This window comes from Bos grunniens, chromosome 28 (genome assembly GCF_055505025.1).
Source record: "Bos grunniens cultivar Pamir isolate PY7600 chromosome 28, Bosgru_T2T1.0, whole genome shotgun sequence".
NCBI classification, from domain to species: domain Eukaryota; kingdom Metazoa; phylum Chordata; class Mammalia; order Artiodactyla; family Bovidae; genus Bos; species Bos grunniens.
In genome coordinates this window covers 16,660,610-16,685,115 of record NC_141192.1, presented here as the reverse complement: position 1 = coordinate 16,685,115, position 24,506 = coordinate 16,660,610, and the positions used below count along the sequence as shown (strand labels likewise).

At 38.8% G+C, this 24,506-nt stretch overlaps 1 protein-coding gene across 8 annotated transcripts in view; it reads right to left on the bottom strand.

The window, feature by feature from the left end:
• The window catches only part of USP54 (ubiquitin specific peptidase 54), a 63,190-nt gene that overhangs the window by 37,433 nt on the left and 1,251 nt on the right, over positions 1–24,506 (bottom strand). For 6 of the 8 annotated variants that reach the window (XR_015156813.1, XM_086382021.1, XM_086382022.1 and 3 more), the window contains exons 2-9: positions 22,304–22,396; positions 7,210–7,344; positions 5,423–5,536; positions 5,201–5,283; positions 4,674–4,779; positions 4,417–4,563; positions 2,606–2,755; positions 783–951 (exon numbers count right to left, since the gene is read on the bottom strand). Coding sequence is in view for 7 of the 8 variants with exons in the window: in XM_086382021.1 (XP_086238147.1) it covers positions 783–951; positions 2,606–2,755; positions 4,417–4,563; positions 4,674–4,779; positions 5,201–5,283; positions 5,423–5,536; positions 7,210–7,344; positions 22,304–22,396 (997 nt within the window). In the remaining variant the exon portion in view is untranslated. Of the gene's footprint in view, positions 1–782; positions 952–2,605; positions 2,756–4,416; positions 4,564–4,673; positions 4,780–5,200; positions 5,284–5,422; positions 5,537–7,209; positions 7,345–11,000; positions 11,132–22,303; positions 22,397–24,506 lie in introns of those variants that run through there. The other 2 variants (XM_086382025.1, XM_086382026.1) reach the window with 1 other exon arrangement.

Sequence of the window (24,506 nt, the reverse complement as noted above, 5' to 3'; positions counted from 1 at the left end):
ATGGGTGTTTGAAGGGAGAAGCGGCAGAGCAGGTCTGGGTGGGGTGCAAGGGCGGAGTGAGCACACCAAGTGGGAGGGAGGCACAAAGAAAGAGGAAAAGAGTCCAGAGATGAGTCTCTTCTCTTTCAAAATTATACGCAGGGCCATCCAGCCCTAGATCCAAAACAGGAAAAAGAACATGACTTTTCCCTCATTTTAGGAATCAAGCCAAAACCATCAGGGTTGTATTTCTATTATAGGATGAATTTCTGAGGGACAGCCTGAGATCTTAGCAATAAAGCTGAAATTGTTTCCACAGGAAAAAATGATTTAAGTTCCAAATAATTGAATTAGAAGTGAACAGCTACAGAATATTGCTTCTGCACTTGGCATTTTAAAACAAAAATCTCTCATCCCGAACAAAGTGACTAGCTTTGTAGTAACTCGTATCATTTTCTTGGTCCTAACAATTCACATCACTGTTAAATCGCTAGTAAAAATCAGTCACCTTAGCAATATGAGATGGTTAAATAATGAGGTTTCCTCATAAACTTAATATCTCAGTCTAAATCAACATAACTTCCTTCTGACTTTTGAATCGGGGCCAGGTGATCAAAACAACACATTCAGACAACAGTGAAGGCAACTAAGCCTGGCACAACGTGGGCTTCAGCACAAGTTGGCAAATCTGCCTTATCTTTCTCCAAGCTAAGTCAAGTGCTAGGCTCATGGCTATGAGACCCTACTATCTAGTCATCACACGGCCAGAGGGAGGGAGGAAAGTAAAGAGCTGGGCTGCTCACCTGAATCTTCACTATCGTAGCATGTCCTGCTGTACGACTGGAACTCAACTTGGGGGGGCAAGTCCTGGGTGGACACTGGGGTACCCTGGGGATCTGCATAAAGCAGCAGCAAAGGCTGATAATGCCCCTTGATGCATTTGGTCACCACATCCTTCCACTTGGGCCCAATCTGAACCAGAACAACCAGAAAAGCAAGACAATTATACTTCATGTCCATAATTCAACATATATCTTTCTGTTCTATTTTTCTAAAGAAAAAGAGATGAAAAGACAAGAACTGGGTAAAAAGACAACAGAAGAGATCACAGACCTAAATTTAAGACAAAATCTTTTTTTAAAATTTTTGGCCACACCATGAGGCATGCAGGTAGTTCCCCAACCAGGGATCAAACCTGTGCCTCCTACACAGTGAAAGCACAGAATCTTAACCAACGGACCACCAGGAAAGTACCAATGAATTTTTTGTTAATTCTTTTTTTGTGAGATCCTTTTAGCTAAGGAATGATGAATAAAATTATTCTTATTCATGTAAAACATCAATTCAGTTGTGAAATATGAATAAAAGTTCTCAAAGCTGAATATGCTATGTGAGGCAATTTCAGTTGTACTTGGGGACCAATTTCTTTTCACAGACATCAAATAAAAGCCCCTCCTTGAAATCTGCATTTCTATCATTTTCTCCTAAATATTACAATCACTTGTATGAAGCTAGAGAGCACACAGAAACTCTCTCACAGACTGCCTTAGAATAAGTGACATTCCGTTTCAGAGTTCACATGTGGCAGGACATAAAATGTCAAACCGCTTAGCATGGACAGCTGAAGCTTGCAGCTTTAGCTTTGTGCTGGATTCAGTGCTGCCAGTGGGAAAAAGTGACAGGACAGCCACGGAAACAACAATCCAGTCAAATCCCCACACTGACTTCTCCTAAGTCTGCACCAGTCACGTTCTTAGACGGTGTGTTCTTGCAGTCAGACAACTAGCACAGTGCTTATTTCATAACAGATGTTCAGTAAATGTGTAACTGAGTTATTTTAACTGAAACACATTTATATGCTTTTCTCATACAAACCATATTTACTATAAGGCGGTGGTATTATTTTTCAAATAAAAAAATCTAAAGCTCAAAGAACTTACATAAGTTGCCCAAAATTACAACAGTAAAAAAGAGACGAAGAAGAGAATCAGGGAATTTGACAAATTCCCACTTTACTATTTGTGGAAAATATTACGAAAGGTCCACAGTTGGGATAGATTAGAGTCAGCAATTTCCTAGATGCTAACCTTATCACAAGAGGCTTCCTAACTCACATGGATCATTTAAACTACTTCAGCCACATGCTCCATGGTTTAGATAGCACCAAATTTCCAGCTTTAAATATCATCATGGCCTTATTTTTTTTACACTATCCCAAAACACGTTAATCCACGATAGAGTATTTCAGGGAGATAACTACTACAAAACAATTTATAGCAGTCCTGAGACAAAGCATTACTCACTGTTAATTCCAAGATTTGGAATTCTGAATTCCGTGCTAAGCTTATAAACTAATTTGAGACATTAGATTGTTCTTGCTCAAATCAACCAATGACTGTATTTAAAAAGCCCTTTTAACTATAAATAGAGAACTGTGCTGAATGCTTGGTGAGGGGACTCAAAGACAATATAGAAGATAAATTGATTCTGTCTTTAAGGAACTTGTTTTGTTGGGAGAGACAGGCAGACAGACAACAAAATTATGAAAATAAAACACTGAAGACAAATAACGGTAGTTTTTTGTCCCAGGCACCAAACACATCAAGAAGGGTTTGAATATTCCTACCTCCTTGACATGAGCATCATCAAAATACATCCATTTGCGGATTTTTGTTTGGAAAAAGAATGTAGAGTAATGTTTGCCGTAGTAACAGATCATTCCTACTAAGTACAGTTCAGACTGCTTAGCCCGGTCATCTGTCACTCTGAAAAACAGCTGTGGGGAAAGAGGAGAAAGCAAAGAAGAGTCACATACTCAATCCTCTCATATCATCTCTCAAAAGACTCCATCATTTCTTAATTAAGGTACTGACTTGCTTCTTGTTTGGCTAGTCCATATTATCATAAGTAATGAATCTAAAAAGGCAGAACTTAAGGAAAAGAGAGAAAATGGTCAAACTGGTAAGGTGATGATGCTTCTTCATACATTTTAATAATTTTTCTTGCTGGGGCTTATCCTAAGAGGAGCCAGGAATGTTGGGGGAAAAAAAAGAATAAAACTTTCTTAAGTTTCAAAAGTTATTTATCAGCTGGTGCCATAAATACAAAGTTCCTGCTGAGACAATAAGTAGAGGATAAGAAAGGCCTTAGGAGGAGGAATTGCTTCACACTGGTTACTAGCATTTCAGTTCCAAGATGTCCAGCACTGTCCTGGGTACAAAGAGACATATAAAATGTTTGAAGGCAAGGACTCTTGCCTTAAGGAACCTGTTTGGTTGAGAAAGCAATCATAAAAACAAAACAAAAGTAGAAGAGAAAACATATGCTACAGAAAAAGTGAGCTCTTTATTGTGCAGAGCTATTATGTCAGAGAGTCTTTGGCAAGGAAATCTAAAATAAGATCCCAGTAGTCCACTTATTCTCAGCCACAACTTAACGACATTAAAAGACAACAAAGGATCTCCTTAGCCACAGGACCATCAGAGAGAGAAACCAGTAGAAAGGAAATTACAAACTTCCTGGCTCTTCCTCTGAACTGAAGGAAAATTCTGGCTGTACCTATATTAGGACATGCAGCTGATAAGGCAATGACCCCACGTTTGAAGTCTGTTCCCTACTTCCCTGAATAGATGCATGGAAAACCACTAGAACTCTCTTCCAAGCCAATTCATTACCGTGTCAACAGACACTGGTTCCTCACCATGAATTTAATATCTGTGACTCATGTCACCAACTTCTGCCTCTTTCATCGCCCACAGTAGCACTAGTCAGGACTGCTTACCTCTTTGACCTTACTACCTCCCATGGATGAATACACTTGTATTAACTAACAATGAGCAGAGCACAGGATAACTCTATGAATTATTTGATTTTTTTTTAAATTAATTATTTATTTTTGGCTGCGCTGGGTCTTCATCGTTGTGTGGGCTTTCTCTAGATTCAGTGAGTAGCGGCTCCTCTCCAGTTGTGACGCTCAGGCTCCTCACTGCAGCGGCTTCTTTTGTTGCAGAGCACAGCCTCTAGGGTCTGCAGGCTCAGCAGCTGTTGCACATGGGATTAGCTGGTCTGTGACACATGGGACCTTCCCGGACCAGGGATCAAACCCATGTCTCCTGCACTGGCAGGCAGATTCTTAACCAATGGACCACCAAGGAAGTACTGAATTACTTCATTTTTATCAATAACTAAGCTCTGCCCATCGTAGCTTTCAAGGCCAAGATCATTCCATATCTTCCAAAAAGCCTTTGCCACCTATACACAGAAATGTGAGCATGTACATGCATGCATATGCATGTCTACATACACATACAATCCATTTGTTCAAAACTCTTTAATATTTGTCATTTAGGATACACCTTTGTGTTTAGAGCTCATTGCCCTTGAGCAATACTAAGATACAAGAACTCCAAGTGAGAGATACAGGTAATTAACACTCACATCACCCAGCTTAAGGCAGGTGCCCAGGCTGTGAATGACATCCTCTGCCAAGTCTGAGTGGTCCGAGTCCCATACCAGCCCAATAGTGATAATCTGTGGTGCGTTCATCAACACACGGCGAATCCGAATCCTTTCTCCACAGTTGCTCTGAAATACACATATAAGGTCAGTTTGACATGTTTCTCACTGGCTCTGCCTTAATTCCACTAACCCCAGGGCTCTCCTCCCCACTCTGAACCCCACACCTGACAACTCACCGGGCAGTTCCGCAGATCCCCCATGGTGCTGGCATTCTGCAGCAGCTCACCAAACATGCTTGGTGAGGGTTTTTCTCGTCTTTCCAGCATACAAATAGCCTGATTGCTTCGAGATGGGAAGTTGAAGGGGGATGATTTGGGGAGTTGTACAGAGTTATAGCTAAATCAAATAAATCATTCATGCAGATTCCTAACTCACATGTTTGACTTCCTTCCTCTGCCCACTATGCTAAAACCCCTTGTCCTGACCAGCCTCAGTGTCCCACAGAGTAAGTGAGCCTTTTGGTCCCAAATCCAAAGCTCATAGAATCCCCATTCCTCCTCCCACTCTGCTGGCCAGAACTGGGACTAAGAGAAGGGGAAAGATGGGACAGGAAAGGAAGAGAACAAAGGTTATTCAAAATGACTGTTCTGAGATCCCACAGTATAGCAAAGACTCAGCAATAAGGCTACAAGCTACCTGGGAGCCTTTGGTTAAAACCCAGGAATGCCTATGAATACAGAGAACGAAACGCTGTAAGACTCACCAAAGGGAAGTAGTGGAGATATAATGCACCATCTGGATGAAAGGCAGCGGGTCAGAAGTGGCGCCACAGCTGGTACATACGCACTAAGCCCAGGAAGAAAAAAGTGACACCAGTAGCCATAGTCATTAACTCGTTTGGCCCCCATGTGACACTCTACATCCTCGGATAAAGTGTTCTTAAAGAAAAGGTCTAAGAAGTGATAGGGATAAAGATAAGGTTCACCTGCTCGAACAGTGTCATCGCAAACTTCTGGTGGGAGATGCAGTGCTGGGCAGTACATATGTCCTCTTTGGTTTCATCAGCAATGTGGAAGTGAATTCTCATCAGGAGGTTTTCCTAACAGGGAAGGAACAAAAGCAGCGTATGAAAAACATTTAACAAAGAAAAGCACAAATTTGTTGGCAGTTTACTCACAGAGACAGCAATCTTTCTGGGAGGTGAGAATATCTCTGATATATTTAAAAAGTTTTTAATTTGAAATAATTATCAATTCACAGAAAGTTTCCCAAAAAAATTGTATAGGCAGTCCATGCACACTTCACCCAGTTTCCTCCACAGAAGGCATCTTACCTAACTATAGTATGATACCCACACCAGCAAATGGACATCAGCACAATCCAGAGTTTATTCAGATTTCACTGGCTTTACAGACATTCATCGGTGGGTCTGTAAAGCTCAATTCAGTTTTATCACATGTATAGTCATATAAACACCTTCACAATCAAGATATAAAACGGTTTCATCACCACAAAGCTCCCTAATGCTATCCTTTTATAACTTTACCCATTCAATCCCAACCTTAACATATTAGCAACCACTAATATGTTCTCCTAGCTCTACAATGTTATTATTTTAAGAATGCTATATAAATGGGATCAACCTTTTGATACTGCGTTTTTCTCTCAACATAATTCCCTTTAGATCATTCAAGTAGTTGCACATCAACCGTTTACTTTTACTGCTGCATAGTATTCCATGGCATAGAAGTACCACAGTTTGTCTCACCATCTATCCATTAAAAGTTATTTGGGGCTTTTTACTTTGGGGCTATTATACATAAAGCTTCTATGAATATTCATGGATAGGTTTTCATATGAACATATGTTTTCATCTCTCTGGGATTCATGCCTAGGAATCTAACTTCTGAATCTTATGGTAGTTTTCAAGTTTAGTGTTTTAAGAAACTGCCAGGGGACTTGCCTGGTGGTCCAGTGGTTATGACTCTGCACTCCCAATGCAGGGGGCATGGATTTAACCCCTGGTCAGGGAACTAAGATCTCACATGCTGTGCAGTGCACAGGGAAAAAAGAAACTGCCAAAGTGTTCTCAAGAGTGGCTAGATCATTATAGATTCCTACCAGCAATAAATCAGGGATCCAGTTTCTCAGGGGTACATTTTAACCTGTAATAGGATGTACATTTCTCAGATTGTTTAATAGTTGCACAAAGAGGGCGTTCTGAAGACTGACGGGTGGCACCTGGAGTTGAAAAAAGTGAGGGTTGTCTACTAAAAATCACCCAAAGTAGCACATCATGTTTGTGCTAAGGACTCAGCTACTGTCTATTTAATTATCCTGGGTAATGCAGGAGCTCTCAAAGTGTGGTTCCCCAGACCAGGAGTATCAGGATTAGCTCACCTAGGAACTTGTTTCAGATATTCTTGGGCCCTACTCCAAACCTACCAAATCAGAAACTCAAGAGAGTAGGACCCAGCAATTTATATTTATATAACGAGCCTTGTCTCCTCTGAAGGTGAAAGCTACTGTTCTGCGCAATGGCAAGCACAAAACGACCCTAAGCCTGAAGGAAAAAGAATAAACCCACAATTCACACTGAGAATGAATTCATACTCAGCAGAGACAACTTAGAGCTCTGAGAAACCAGGGAAATTCTAGTGCTAGCTGTAGAGATGAGGAATACAGTAAATACCACAGTAAAGTAGCAAGTCCCTGACAGAGACCATCCACAGACTCACCCCGTATCAAAGAGGGCCAGGGGCCAGCACTTACAAAGCACTCCGCGGCATCATCCATAATTCCCAGCTGGAAACGCTGCTCATCCTGAAAAGTCTTTGCCAGAGCACTGCGGAGAGCGTCAGATGGAAGCACTTTTTCACTACTGCACTGAAACTGGTTAAAGATTCCCTGTGGAGAAGAGGTTAGACAAGGGGAAAAGCACAGTGCTGTTACTCAGCTTCTATGCATCCCAGTCGGCCGTGCTAGCATCTCCATGCTTCTAGCTATGGAACCAAATGTACCTTCCAGGAGTTGATATGCCTGCAGTAAGTAATAAAAAAAGTAAAAAACAAGATTCATAGGAATGGGCATGACATGCGCTCATAAGGATCCTTGCTCTTCCATCTGAGTGTGATATACCATTAAGGACACATTAGGAGAGACTGTTGTCATGCGTTAAAGAAATGCAGTTACCTCATTTCCTCTGATATATAAAGAGATAAATGGTCTATAGTAAATAAAGATAAATTATAGGTCAATAAACTGGCTAATTATTCTCTGGTGACTCATCCTATGAAATCTGGCCCTCTTCTTTGAAACTGTTTAGCTGCTATAAAATTACCCAAAAGTAAAAGGAATAATATAACAAATACGTACATGTCTAACACTCAGAAATAAACATTCTATCATGTTTACTTCTAATCTGCAGATAAAGCTAAAGTCCCCTTTAAGCCCAGTCACTCACTACCATGAGTTCACAGCACAATCTTTTGTTTTTAATACTTTATATATATTTGTAAGTGTGTGTGTATATTTGTCTCTCAATAACATATAGTATGCTTGTGTGTACAGCTTCTTTGTTTATGTAAGAAGTATCACACTGAATTTTACTCTTTTTAAAAAAATTCAGCATTATTTTTGAGGTTATCCACACATTTCACCCCTTCTCCTTGCTGTATGGCATTACATCAGGTTACTCTAGCACATCTATTTATCATTTTTTAATTGACAGAAATTTTGGCAGTCTCCACTTTTTTGCTATTATAAAGAGATTATGGCAACTTAAACTTCTACCAGTGCCTGAATATAAATAAATTGCCCCGTATCCTTGTCAGCAATTAATATAGTCAAACTGGTTAATTTTAGTCTTTCTAACTGCCTTAGTTTTTCTGGGTCTTCTGTGAGTACTACTTATAGCAAATACCTTCTTCTAGTCTTCTGGTATCTTTCAAGCAAAGCAGTTTTTTATTCTGGTGTAACTAAATGTATCTGCCTTCTCCATCTTTACCTGTATTTGAAACAATGATTAATGTGATATGCAGAGAATGGAAACAAAGAGTGGCAACAGTGGCACCTGGCTTGAGGTGTCTTCCCCAGTGGTATTAGACCCTCCGCCCGGAGATTAGAATGTGTTCACTGACATTACATGGCCCAGATCCACACTAAGCCACCCAGATAAACTACTCCCCCAACAGTGAGTGACATATCAACATGAAAAAGAAGGTCTCTCTCCTGAAATCCTTGTTAGTAATTATTCATATTAAAAAAAAATCCAGGGTTATTTTTCAGACTTACGAATGAGACCAGAAATGAGACCACTTTTATCAACCTACCTATGTGAGCTAACAGTAAGAGGTCCCACCAACCTAAAATGGCTATTCTTGGTCCTCATTTTACTCAACACTTTACTTGCAGTACCTCAGTCACTCATTCCCTTCAGATTTTTATCCAAACATTACTTTCTCAATATAGTATTCCTTGATCACTCTATTTAAAACAGCAAGCTTCCCCCAGTTTTTCTAAACCTCCCACGTTTATCTGTTTTAACTTTCCCTATGGCACTTGTTACCAACAGTCATTCCATGTATTTTATTTATTTATTGTCTAAATGCACTCCCTAGAATATGAAGTCAGAAATTTCTATCCTTTAATTCCTTGCTATACTCCAGCACCAAGAATAGTACTGGCATGTAAAAGGCTATCAACTATTAATTTTCGGGCTTCCCTGGTGGCTCAGTGGTAAAGAATCCACCTGCCAATACAGGAGACAAAGGTTTGATCCCTGACCTGGGAAGGTCCCACATGTTGCATAGAAACTAAGCTTGTGCACCACAGCTACTGAGGCTGGCTCTCTAGCCAGGAAACCACAACTGCCGAGCCTGAGCGCCACAACTACTGAAGCCCACACTCCCCAGAGCCTGCGCTCCGCAACAAGAGAGGCCACCGTGCTGAGAAGCCCTCACACTGCAACTGGAGAGCAACCCCTCTCGCTGTCATGGGACAGAGAACCACACAACAATGAGGACCCAGTGCGGCTAAGACAGTATATAAATAAATTTTAAACGTTTTTTTTTTTAATTTTTAAAAATCTAGTTTTAAATGAATGAATGATTTTATATGAGTAGATCTTATTAAGGGAAAATATTAAGTCCCTACTCTTTTTAAGCAGATGAAGAATCAACTTTCTGAGTGAAAATTTTTAAAGTAATATAACCAGTTCAAGCAAAATGGGACTAAACCTCATTCTTCTAATTTCAAGTAGGAACTGTTTTCTTCACACTATTTTCTTAATATCATCATTCCACCTCATACACATTGAACATCTATCCCTATAATAACTTGGGAACAATTTACCTTGTACCTGGCTATTATTTGCCTATAAACAAGTCTATGGTATGAAGGAGGCAGTACCAACAAACTATATTTAGTATTATTTAACAAGCATGGAGTTAGGGGCAGAGGTCTCTTATAATTACTTTTAAGTTATTTTGGACTGACCTAGAAAGTTTTAAAAAGTCTATTATAAGATCAGGTAAAGGCAGAGAAAGATCTTCCATAATTTGTTGCTGGAAGTGAAAGAACATCTATCAGTGACCCCTTAAACTAGACCAAAAGGAAAGGTCTAGGTCCACAGTTAACACTCCCAGCGGCAAGTGGATACCGGCCAACACATTTAAACACTCCCAGAGGGCAACTGGATACCGACCAAGTGACCAATGGTATTTTGAAACTTGGGAAAATGTGAAGAAAAAAGGAAAAGGAAAGTAGGAAAAGAAGTAGTGACTGCTTCTACATATGGTGATCTGAACACTTGATGATATAATGAAAGAGAGTCATTTAGCATGGCCAAACTTGGTAACCGATCATATTCCCACCTGTCATTCTTCTCAATCATTAATGGTAAGGCATCAATGCTCTTGGGCAAGGGATGGATACGGTTTGGTCCTTTGTTCAGAGCCCACAATCAGTTCCAAAACAAACCAAAACAAAATTAGTTTCAGGACAGTTCTGTACAAACACAACGAATGCAAACTACAGCCCCTTTAGTGTTTCTCAACTGGGTTTCCTCAAGAATTAAGTCTTAATACTCGAAGGCATCAACAGCTCCTAATGAATTAACTTCTCTCCTACACACAGTACTAGTTATGTTACCATCCTAGAGAGAATTAAGAAAATGGCCACTCAAAATACTTTATGGCTCCGATGACCCTATTTGAGAAAGGACAGAGCTCCATGGAGAGATGGCATAGCATAATAGCATAATAGTATGGACTGTGGAACCATACTATTTGTGTTCAAAATCTCAGCCCTATTATTTATCATCTATATGACCTTGAACAAGTTACTTAACTCCTCTAGGCTTTAGTTTTCTCTTCTAAAAGAGAATTAATAATAGTATTTACCTCCTAGGATTATTTAAGGATTACCTAAATTATCTATCTTTATACTTATATCTTAGACAGATACTTATATCTTAGTCTGACAGTATGAAAGTGCTATCTAACTGCTGTTATTATCATCACCATTCTATTTGGGAGTTATTTTAGGTTACTGCCTGCACTGACCTATGAAGAAAGGCCTTGAGTCAGATACACTTCTGCCTTGAGCTACCTCCTCAGTCTCTGAGATCTGGGTACGAAGGTTGAAACTCTTCTCTATTCTGCCGCTTGTATTTAAGAGGCTGATTTCCCATGACCTAGATAACAAGGGAAAGAAAGACTTAAAGTCAGAGCTCTGCCTGCATCCACGGTGCATATGCAACAACAGATCTGGCTCTTGCGCTCAGTGGCATCATCTCCATGCTACTCTTTTTTAACCTCTTAGTTACAGACAGCTTTCTCCATACACACTGAATATCTTTTCAGAATAGCCTCTGCTTGCATATTCTTTCTTTTCTTATTTTAACTATTATCGGTCTTGTTAGGAAAAGCATGTGCATAAGGGATGAGGCAGCCTCAGCCTGCCCAGCGTGCATCTGTGGAGCCACAGCTCTGGAAGAAGCTAGAGCACAAAGCCCCTCTGTTAGGGCAGCACACTAACCCCTGTGTGTCCCTCTCACAGGAGCACAAGGCTGGAACGAGCCTTCTCCTGTTCCCTTTTTCGCCCTCCTCCCACCTTTCCCAGAGGGAGATCCTATTCACACCAAAGAAAGCCAAGAACATTTAGTTCAGCAATAAGAACAGGTGGTAGCACCAATAAGGAACAAAAACTGGTATTCTTCCAGTTGCTGAGTTCTATGGCAGAGAGGGAGAGAGGGCAGGAAGAACCAAAACCCAGGAATCATTTTCCTCTGTGGGGTCCCTGTCAGTTTCATTTCAATAAATAGAAAACCCAACTTGGAGGTTTCTCTCTGCTCTTCTTCACAGAGTGAAACCAAAGAGGTGTTCCTTTTCATTCTCAGGAAAAGGCAAATTACTTTTTGTTTATTAACTATTTTCCTGGATGCGGTGCAAAAGCAACAAGACTTTAATGACTAAAAGCAGGTGCTTCCCCACCCATCTCTCTTGGATCAAGGAGCAAAACAATTCTACCCACATGAGCATATAATTATTTGGATTAGTAAAAACCATGTAAATAAGATAAAAGCACCATAAAGACAGAAAGTCTTTGTACTTTGGCATGTACAAATGCAGCTGTTGCTTGAGATTTTTTTTCTTTCCCTTAAAACACAGACTTTGTCTTTAAGCAAGGAATAGCTGATTATTTCTCTCTCAGAACTTCCTAGCTCTGTATCAAAAAGAAGTCATGAGTAGGGAAGATACAGGTCAAAGAAAAGGGCTGTCACTAAATTTGATGCTTTATGGACCCAAGGTTTTTGGAAAGTGCCCTAGTTGGCAGTCCAACTCACCTCTGAGAGGTGTCCAGCAATATTTTCTACAAAGGCATGACGCATGTTACACACTGCTGCTAACTCAATTCTCAGGATTTCTCTTCTTGCTTTGAGCTTCCCAAATCTATAATTTTGGCTCTTGTAACTATCTTTTTTTCCCCCACACCTCCTGGAAATCATACACCTAAACAAATCATAAACCTAGACATGGCCAATTGAGCATGTTTGTAAACACAATCCTTTGAAAGGAAGATAAAGGAGCTACTCCTAGTGGGTCACTGACTGCTGAAAGAGAGAAATTTCATCCTAGTTTTGTGTGTTCAAAAGAAAGTTGAACGTTTTCTTTCAAGAGGAGAAAGAATGTTTAAATGTTTACCATTCTGGCACCCAAAAGAGTAACACTGGATTTTTAACATTTATTGCAAAGAAGTTCAAACATACCAGGTTAGACAAAATGGCACAATAAATTTCCTTGTACCCATTATCCATTCTCAACAACTATTGGCCTGTGGCCAAGCTTATTCTATATATATCACCCACCCACTCACCCCTTTCCCAGATCATTTTGAAACAAATACCAGACATTATCCATCTGTAAATATTCAGGAGATGCCTCTAAAAAAATAAGAACACTTCTAGTTTAAAACATAACCATAATACTACTACCACACTCTTAGAAAAAGGTATTCAGTCAGTTCAACAGAAACGCTTGCTCAAACTCTGGGGGAGGCAGAGAACAGCTGGCCAGTTTCTCTCCTGGGATTCTTTAACTTTATGTCTTAAAATAGCCTCTGGACTTCCTAATTAGAAAATTAACCACATATCCTATTTCAGTTCCTTTAAATTAAATTCAGTTATCAATACCATTTTCTCCCCATGAGTTTAGGGCTTTATTTGCACTCAGTTCATAATCTAAAACCTTGGACTTGCAGTGGTGAAGTAAAAGACCATCATAAACTACCTTTCACCCTCATTCCTCCCACTCATACAAAAAAGACACCCACATACACACAAAGGTAGAGACACAGAAATACCAAGACTTCAAGACACTGGACAGGTAGACACAGAGGCATAAATAGGCCAGATTCATCAGGGAATAGTACTGCTTTCAGTGGGAGACCATAAACTAATATTGAGCTAAACTAAACTAAAATATAAGTCAATCTGCTAGTTTTTGCCAAGATCAAAAATGTAGGACCATATAGATTACCAACAGAATTCAAATCAAATTTTGAGAATCAATATCCTAACCATTTACTCCATGGGGAAATAAAAAATGGAACCCTTCTGGACAAGCACAAGGATTGTGAGATTGTATAAGTTTCAGGTTCTGCCATAAACTCTGGAAAGGAAAGAATCATGGTGATCTACTATATTTTTCCCTGTAGTCATATTCTCTATTTGAAATATCATGTAAAATTCTGAACTCTAGAATTTCATTTTTGCTTTTTTTTTTTTTTTAACTTTATATTGGAGTATAGCCAATTAACAGGTGATGCTAGTGGTAAAACCTGCCTGCCAATGCAGGAGACATAAGAGATGCAGGTTCGACTCCTGGGTCAGGAATGCCCTAGAGGAGGGCATGGCAATCCACTCCAGTATTCTTGCCTGGAGAATCCCATGGACAGAGGAGCCTCATGGGCTCCGGTCCATAGGATCGCAAAGAGTTGGACACAACTGAAGTGACTTAGGAGTAGCAGCACAGCCAATTAACAAGGCCGTGATAGTTTCAGGTGGACAGCAATGAGACTCAGCCGCACATATATAATTTTTCAAAGGATAAGAGCTTAAGTTTTATACTATCCAAGTTATGTCAATTGTTAAATTAACTCAGAAAACTTAGGGACAGACTAATACAACTTTAAGAAAAGTTAGGGACTTCCCCAATGGTCAAGCGGTTAAGAATCTGTGCTTCCACTGCAGGGGGCACAGGTTCCACCCCTGGTCAGGGATCTAGCATGCCATGTGTGCAGTGTAGCCAAAAAGTTAAAAAAAAAAAAAAAAAAAAAGACTAAGAAAGGTTAACAGAAAGATCACAAAAATACAGTCATATTCCACAAATAGGCAAAACAATGAAGTTCAACTTAGACACGTGCCTTAGACATAAGGACCTTCCTTATGTGAGGGCTGTTTGTTACGAGCTAAAATTTCTGGGTAACATACCAGAAATCTAATTTCCTGGTTTACATAGTCAGTCCAGGATAATGGGTTTATTGTTTTCTGATACTGGCAATGACTACAAGACAATGAAGACCTTCCTAAAATCTACAGAAAAAACAAACAAACAAAAATGACCAGACTGTAATTCCTTATACCACTTTACTCCGTATGTGTATGTTTCAGTCCCCTGCATAGTAACAGCTACATGGTACAAAATAAAAAAATATTGAGATTTGTTCCCTTAACCCTCAAATTTCCTCCCAGTTAACAAGTGAGCAATCAGCAGAGCATAGACTTTACTGCTCCTTCACAATAGTCTTACTGCTCTACAGATACAGACTTATACATTCCAGGACACCTTAATATACAAAAACCTATTTCTTCCATCCCTACCTCCATCATCACCACCACTCTGAGGCTTTTAGGCCTTATATTAAGTCTTAAAAAAAAAAATTCACTAATTGAGAAGATTTACTGGATTTAATCAATCAATGCAGCATTCTTCTTTGCCTATAACAAAAAACACTCTGTCCTACATCCTGGCACTGCAAAGCCTCTAGTACAATCCCTGGAAGGAGAACAAAATCTTTGTGGCATACTAAGTACAGAGGACGGATTTCCTCCTCTGGATAGAGATAAATAAATAAACCAACACCAAAGTAAAATCATACCCTGGGGGCCAGGGTGTACGAGCAGATTCGATATGAGTAAGAGCTCTGGGCTATAGGCGTGACAAGGGTTTAGGTCAGTAATACTAGATGAGAATAAATTTGGTGTTTTAGAAGGGACAGGGTAATTAGCACACAAGTCCCTTCTATTTGCTAAATCAGAGTTGAAAGACATCGTGGTTCAAAGTAAGCAGAAAGACTAACAAATTCTTCATTAATAATTTGCATGCAAGATTTCGAGGCTGCAATTACTTTAGGGACTTAATGTCAAGTAACACCAAAAAAAACCCAACAGTATATTCTACAGGACCAAAAGAAATAGACTATCAAAACTAGTCCATTTCTGTGGTTTTGTGTATAAACCACCAAAAAGTACTGGACACAACATATTCTAGTGTACCAGGGAAGGTTATAAGACACAGGATTACTGACAGACATTCACAGACCAAAAGAAAAAACAAAATAAAGACATGATCCAAATGTATCCTCATAAGGCCAATAGTAAATGTATATTTAAGGTGCTAGGTAAAGTAAACAACTGGAGAAAAAGCAGGGATACATATCTTTCAGCCAGACTTGGAAGGGCAAATCCTTCATCCAAACATCAGATTAAGAGAAAGTTGGCTAACTTCTGACTCATCGAGGAACATGTTTGTGTTTCTTTTTGTCCTTAATAGTAGGTTCTAGAGATAAGCAATTATGCTCTAACATAAAGAATTCTGACTTTATAGAATTGGAAAGTTTTGCAGACAATTTCAAATTCAGGGATTCTGGAGTCTCTTGTTTTAAAAAAAAATCTAAGAAATAAGAATTTTGTGTATAAAACTTAGCACTAAAGAATGCAAACAGGTCATGAAGTATCAGCAAAAAGGAATTCTTACTGGCCTCATCAAATATTCCCTTAATTTTTAAATAGAAAAATATTTACAATTATACTCACAGAGAAAAAAATATAGAATTATGCCCACGCTGGTCACCACAAAGTTAACATGTAACCTAACCACAGGATACGGTAAAACTGCTATGCTGACAGAACCCTAGCCTTTCACTCTTTCAACAGCTGACCTTTACCATCATGGACTCCCCTCCCTGTCCCCACCCCCACCCCTGCATATCTCACTCTTCCCTTATTAAATGAGGCAGGAAGGCTTAGATTAGTGGACCTACTAAAAAAAGTATGAGGCTAAATGTCACAATATGAAAATCTGTGAACAGGACAAAGTGAGAGAGCACATAAGAGAGAAAGAAAAAGGCAATACCCAAACTCCGTAACAAAAACACCAAGAACTACTACAAGACTCGGGCTTCCCTAGTGGCTCAGATAGTAAAGCATCTGCCCACAATGAGGGAGACCTGAGTTTGATCCCCAGGTTGGGAAGATCACCTGGAGGAAGGCAGGGCAACTAAAAGACTACATGAACCCAGAAAAGCTGTGTTTATATTAAGGTCCAGGCACTGAGCATAGCACCAAGAGAGAAGAAAAGCTGGGCCACCTTCCCCAAAACCCACTCAGCCATGCCAAACATTGTTTAAGTCAATCACAGAGCTACATAGAGAGAGTATTTTTAAAACTTCATAAAGAAGATAAATTCTTAAAAGAGTCCTGACAGGTAGATGTGGTTTGATTCAAAAGGGATGTGTTACTGTTTTATTTATCATTATGCTATTGTTTGGGGTGACAAGGGGTGCAGCAGAGTGAATGGCGTCTGCAACGCGTACCGAAGAAGCAGGCACACTATGTGCCACTGTCTACTGTCGTAGCTGAAACAGTCTTGGCAAGGAGAGGAAGGCGAAAGGAAGTGCGAAATTAGTTTTTTACATGTCTATAATCTTGCTTTTTAAAGTGATTTAACAGACAATTGGAAGCCGCTCCAGGGTTATAAGGGAGTAACTTCAAAATATCACTCCAGGGCAGTCTAAGGTTCAAACAAATAGGAAGATATTAGAGATGGGGCGGGGGGAGTATTCTTTTTACTAAAATGGTGGGCAAAAAGACTTATTACTAGAAATATCACAGACCAGAAAGGAGGCATAAAGCGAAATAAAGACGCCTGTGAGGGAATACAGACTATTTTGTTTCCCTCTCTACACTTTAGGCTTTCCAGATTGCTGTATTTTTCTATAATAAAAATCATCATTCAAATAAAGAACAAACATGATGGGTATATACAACCAAAGAATAATAAATCCCCATGTGCTTACCACACAACTTAAAAAAATGGAAAAATTGAGTTTGAGACTCCCTAATTGATTATATCCTCTCCATTCCATGTTCCAGAGGTAACCATTATCCCAAATTGTGTGAAAATCATTCCTTTTTTCTCTGCAGTTTTATCATATGTATGTATCCCTGAACAATATGTTATTTAGTTCTGCCTGTTTTTGCTTTGTATATAAATGGAATCATAGTTTAGCAGTCTTCAGTGACTTGCTTTTTTCATTCAATGGGATTACATCTCTACTGCTCTTAGAGATGATAGGAAACCAATCATCTTAGGAAACCAATGGGATTACATCCCAATAAACCTACTGAAAATACATGTAACTTATCTACCAAATATCATAGCTTGCTGCTGCTGCTGCTGCTAAGTCGCTTCAGCCGTGTCCGACTCTGTGCAACCCCATAGACGGCAGCCCACCAGGCTCCGCCGTCCCTGGGATTCTCCAGGCAAGAACACTGGAGTGGGTTGCCATTTCCTTCTCCAATGCATGAAAGTGAAAAGAGAAACTGAAGTCGCTCAGTTGTGTCCAACTCTTCGTGACCCCATGGACTGTAGCCCACCAGGCTCCTCTGTCCATGGGATTTTCCAGGCAAGAATACTGGAGTGGGTTGCATAGCCTACCTTCAACATGCTCAGAACATTTACATTAGCCTACAGTTGGGCAAAACAATCTAATATAAAGCCTACTTTGTTGTAAAGTGAATATCTGATCTAATTTACTGAATACTGAAAGTGAAAAATAGAATGGTTGTATGGGTACAGAATGGTTATAACTGTATTGGTTGGTTTAACCTTATGATTGTGTGGCTGACAGGGAATGACTGACTGTGGTTGACTGACAGCTCATTATAGCTGCCCAGCAACACAAGAAAGTATCATATCACATCACTAGCCCAAGAAAAAAATCAAAATGCAAAATAAGGTTTCTACTGAATGCATATCGCTTTCGTATCATCATAAAGTCAAAACAATCATAAGTCAAACCATCATAAGTCGAGGACTGTCTGTAATGTTTCTGTGATTAATTTAAGTTGATATACGTAGCTGCCAACTATTCATTATCACTACTATATAGTATTTTACTCTGGGAATAAACCATAATTTTTAATTCATTACACTATAGTTGGAATGGGTTGCTTCCATTTTTCTGTCATCATAGGAAAATACTACCTTAAATATCCTCTAATATATCTTCTGGTGTGTATGTACAGGGAGTTTTCTACAGGGAATATCTAGAAGTAGAGTTACTGAGTAGCAGGATACCTGTTACTTCAATTTTGTTTGACAAATGCAATGACAACTTGGTTTCCTAAATAGTGGTATCAATTTATATTCCAATCAATAATGTACATAAATTCTCATTATTCTACCTTTTAGGTAACAATTTTATCCAACTTTTAAATTTCTACTAATCTGAAGGGTATGGTTTAATTAACATTTCTTAGATTACTAAATGGATGTTGAGGCTGAAACTCCAATACTTTGGCCACCTGATGTGAAGAGCTGACTCACTGGAAAAGACCCTGATGCTGGGAAAGATTGAGGGCAAGAAGAGAAGGGGATGACAGAGGATGAGATAGTTGCATGGCATCATCGACTCTATGGACATGGGTTTGGGTGGACTCCAGGAGTCGGTAATGGACAGGGAGGCCTGACGTGCTACGATTCATGGGGTCACAAAGAGTTGGACACGACTAAGTGACTGAACTGAACTGCCTGAGATTACTAAAGAGGGTAAGCCTTTTTCATATCCTTTAAAGTTAACTGGCTTTCCCATTCTGAGAAATGTCTATTTATGTCTTTTTAAAAAAAAATTTTTTTGGGGGGCCATGTTTGGGCATGTGGGATCTTAGCTTCCCAACCAGGAACTGAACTTGTTACCCCTGCATTAGGAGTACAGGCACAGAGTCTTAAACGCTGGACTACCAGGGAAGTCCCTATTTATGTCTTTTGTTAGTTTTTCTGTTGACTCATTTTATTTTTTACTTACTCTTCATGGGAGTTCTCTAAGTGCTATGCTAGATACCAATCCTTGTTGATTATATATAATGCAAACATTTTCTCACAATTTGTAGCCCTGTATATTTACTGTCTTTATGGAATCCTCTGATGAACAGAAGTTCTTGAATTTTCTATAGTAAAATATGTCAAACTTTTTAGCTTTGTATTTTTCATGACTTACTTATTAAATCCTCTCTATCACTTAGGCCTTGATACTCCCTTATAGTTTCTTCTATCACTTACAAAATTTTGTTTCTCACATTTTAGTCCTTAATTCATCTGAAATTCTTACTTTTGGTATAATATGAAGTAGGGATCTAATTTCCTTTTTGTCTATACAAATAACCAATTATCTAAGCACATTTATTGGAAAATCTAACACTCTAATTTTCAAATTAAGTGCACAATAATTAAATGAATGCAAATAATGCCATCTAAAACAAAGTATGTGCAAACTAGAGCTTAATTATGTAACATTTATTTAGCACTGAGGGATTGAAAAGCATTTTACAAAAAAAAAAAATCAAGTTTTTAATCTTCCGATATAGCAAATTTGATAGCTCAGTTGGTAAAGAATCTGCCTTCAATGCAGGAGACCCCAGTTCGATTCCTGGGTTGGGAAGATCCCCTGGAGAAGGGATAGGCTACCCACTCCAGTATTCTGGCCTGGAGAATTCCATAGACTATATAGTCCATGGAGAAGGTAATGGCACCCCACTCCAGTACTCTTGCCTGGAAAATCCCATGGACGGAGGAGCCTGGTAGGCTGCAGTTCATGGGGTCGCTAAGAGTCGGACACGACTGAGCAACTTCACTTTCACTTTTCACTTTCATGCATCGGAGAAGGAAATGGCAACCCACTCCAGTGTTCTTGCCTGGAGAATCCCAGGGATGGGGGAGCCTGGTGGGCTGTCGTCTATGGGGTCGCACAGAGTCGGACACGACTGAAGTGACTTAGCAATATAGTCCATGGGGTCACAAAGAGCCAGACACAACTGAGCAACTTTCACTTTACATAGCAAAAGCATCAGTGAAGGAAAAGAAATCTAATGGATAGACCAGGCAATGATGTGATTGATGAGGAAAGCACCAGAATTCCAACACATCCTCAGAGCTAGAAAGTCCTAAATCATAATCTTTGATTCACTAAGCCCATTTACTTACCTTTCATAAGCAACTGTTTCTCTGAAAAACTCCCAAGATACACCCCTAGCCCTCTAGCTTGAAAAACCAGATGTCTCAGGTGTCCCATAAGGTCTGGTGGTTGGTTTTCTTTATCTGACTTATATAATTGTATTGATTTATATTAAAGTAACAATTTGTCCCTCTGGAAAATGAAACATAACAAGACCGTGACAACCAATTCTCCAGAGTCCAGTCTGGGTCAGTGAAGAATAGGGCACAGTCCTAACTAATCAAAGGCATGTCAGAGGGTCATGTAAGTGCCATCATCTCTTCCTGGTATAGATATGAGTTTTCTATCTGTAGAAATCTATCAGTAGAAATTCTATCTGTAGGAGATTCTCCTACCAGGTATTCCCCAGGATTCAGATACCCCTAGCAAGTAACTTGCCCTGGTTTTTTTTGGTTTTAATGTCATGAACCAGACTTCCCTTGGACTTGATGGCCAAAGGACCACTATGTTTCTTGTCTATCTAAAATTAGATACTTAATGTCAATGTACCTTTCAGAAAATCAAGCCAAATACTTTTTTGAATGGACTTCTGTCTGAATGGATATAGTCAGAAATGTTACAACTTGTAAAAAATCTGGTTTCATTAAAATTTCATATTTAAACTCAATTAACCAATAATTTATTTTCCTAATTTATTTTTTTGTTTTTTTGCTGCACTAAGAGGCACAGAGGATCTTAGTTGCCCAACCAGGGATCAAACCCATGTCCCCTGTGGTGGAAGCATGTAATCTTAACCACTAGACTGCCAAAGAAGTCCTCAATAATTTATATTCTATATTTTGCTAAGCTATAATGGTTGCAAACAAAGAGAAAAAAAAGATATTTGTGACGCTAGTGGCAAAAAGTTCAGAAGTCTCACTTATCTCTTTTCAGAGATATCAGCCTACCGTGGACTAAAACTTCAAACTGATGTTGGCCAAAAAATTGTTTTGACTCAGCTGTTGCAAATTTAACTAGGAAATAACCCTGGAGTTTTTTGGTTATAATTCCTGTTCTCAGATATAAAAACAACTAAGTTAATAATGATCACAACCAAGCATCCTTGTGACAAACCAAGGATTCAGACTTCATGAGACTGAAAAATGACCCTAGAAGCTTCATCATCCAACCACAAATAATGCATTGTATATCTGGACCAAGAAAACAGAGAGCATACATGTTGGAAAACTGATGGAGAATGGGCCTTTTATACATCCTAGTTCTTTCTCTTTAGCAACTTACCTAAAATCTCTGAGTCAGAACTCTCTCACATTACACCATTTTATTTGTCTCTAAATGAATCCTCAGTTTCACTTTATTCAGAAATGAAAAAATTGGAGTCAGACTAAAATAGAACCAATATAAAGAATCTATTACATGTGATAATGGGAAATATTAGGGAACGGGAAAATGGGAAAATTTTAGTACTGGTTTTTCTTCATAGAAACAGTTTGTTGCTAAATTTAGCTTTTATAGACAATAGTTAATTCCATGAAAAACAGCTGGTTGTTTGTTTTTTCAAAATGAAAATTTAGTATTAGTTTTTCAGATAAATACTCAAAGTCTGAGCACATGTAAATAGTACCCTATCACATTAAATAGAGTTGTATGGGCAAAAGGTTCAGAGAAACAGAATACCAAGTAGTATTTCTTTGAAGCAAGCAAAATTAATCATACTTATCCTTTGCACTAAACCAGAGGCAGATAATGTAGCAACAAATTCTTTAGCATTAATCTGAACAATCAAACCACCTCAATATCGATCATTTGGCAACCTAATGACAGTGAGAAGAAACAAGTTTGAAGTATTTACCTTGAGAGCACAAAAGATGCAGGAATCTCCCATGCATTTGTGAGTTGTAAGCTGCCTAAAGCTACGTCGGAAGATGTCCAAGTGCCATAAAACCTGAGGAAAAGGGAGGATACTTCATTACACTACAAAAATTCCCCATTTAAATCAAGAAGTCAAGCAAATATAGGTAACGATCACAGAAGACATCATTACTCTCAAGAGAAAAGTTCATTCTAATCTATCAAAAAAAGTCCAAATAAAGTGAAGTATCCAATCAGAGGCACAGATGACCATATTATAGAAAAAACACTAATTCAAACATAAAGTAGATCACACAGAGAAAATGTGGTATGACATACATCAAATGTGATCCTAAAGAGGTATTTTATGGGTTAAAAACTGCAGAATAAGGATTTATTTTAATGGCCCACACAAGAAAAGCAAAAATATTTAAAAACTTATTTAGAAGCTTGAATTGCAGTGTGGAATTTTGTCTTTGTTAGATTTCTCCATTTTGGACCTTTCTGAGAGAGGTGTGACCTCCTTAAGTCAACAGAATTTAAAAAATAACGGTAAAATCAACAGTGATAAATCTGTTCATAGAATGTAACTTTGACAGAAAGTGATGAGAATAGCACTTTACTTTTATGGTATTTCTCTCAAAAACCCATAACCCCAGTTTAATCATGAGAATCACATCAAATTCCAATAATGGGACATCCTACTAAATACTTGACTAGTACTATTCAAAACTGTCCTGATTATCAAAACAAGGAAACTGAGAAACTATCACAGCCAAGAGGAGCCTGACAAGTAAATGCAGCATCTTGGATTGGATTCTGGAATACAAAAAGGCGCTATGTAAAAAACTCAGGAAATCTGAATAAACTTTGAACTTTAGTTAAGAAAGAAACAGTGCAATATATAGCATAAATGCCTTAGGAAGCTTCTCTTATCTGGAAAACATTTTAAAAGCATCATATCTGAAAAGGCACTACACTTTAGGCGTACCAGATAATAGACACTTCTGGGGTATCTTCACATTGATACTTAGGTATCTATAGGTATATATTTCCAAAGTTTGTTGAAATATGCTACACTCCCAAATAAGTAACACCTTTTTATAATAAATGTAATGGGTTCAATACACCTGTGGTGAACATAGCTTTCATACCATAAAAGTTAGAATATTAGCTCATAGAAACAATTATTTTTAACTTGTAACAAGATTATAATAGGCACTCCAAAACTATCAATGTCTTCAAGTATAAAAATAGAAATATGTATATGTAGATAAATTATATGTTCTATAATTGAGTAGTGGCAATGAATGAACTAAGACTGGTAAATGTTAATCACTGTTGAGCCTGGTTGTTGTGTGCATGAAAATTCATAATACAAAATAAGTAAGTAAATAAGCTTGACAAGATTCTTGAACTACAAGTGAGAAAACTGAAATACTATTACCTGTACAAAGTCACAAGGCTAGTCTAAAGAAAGGCTAAAACTCGGACCTAGGTCTCCTAATTCTTAAGTCCAGTGCTTTTTATACCAAATACATTGTCATGTCTTTTTTTCTCTCATAGCAACTTATTTTCTCATATATCTGAGGTGTAAAGCTAATTAATACTTTACCCAAGCATATTTATCTTAAGATTTACTTTTACTCTGAAGAGGAGAGAAAGGGGAAAGTTATCACTTGAAAGTTAGACTAAGAGGGATGAACCTATCACACTACGGCCCTGATTGGCCAGGGCAGACAGACAGACAGTAAGCACCAGGGTTTTAAGAAGGCTAACGTAGCCTGGAAAATCCCATGGACGGAGGAGCCTGGTAGGCTGCAGTCCATGGGGTCACTAAGAGTCGGACACGACTGAGCGACTTCACTTAGACTTTTCACTTTCATGCAATGGAGAAGGAAATGGCAACCCACTCCAGTGTTCTTGCCTGGAGAATCCCACGGACAGAGGAGCCTGGTGGGCTGCCGTCTGTGGGGTCGCACAGAGTCGGATACAACTGAAGCGACTTAGCAGCAGCAGCAGCAATGTGGCAAGCAAAACCAAAAGGGAAAATTTAGAGTAGCTAATCAACTTAGGGGAATTTATTTTCTACCAGCTCTGTGTAAGCATATCTAATCAGATATTACAGGAGAGCTCAGAGGAAGGAGACAAAGAAGTGGACAAAGACTGGACCCCAATCAGTGAGTATGCTGAGAGCCTGAATA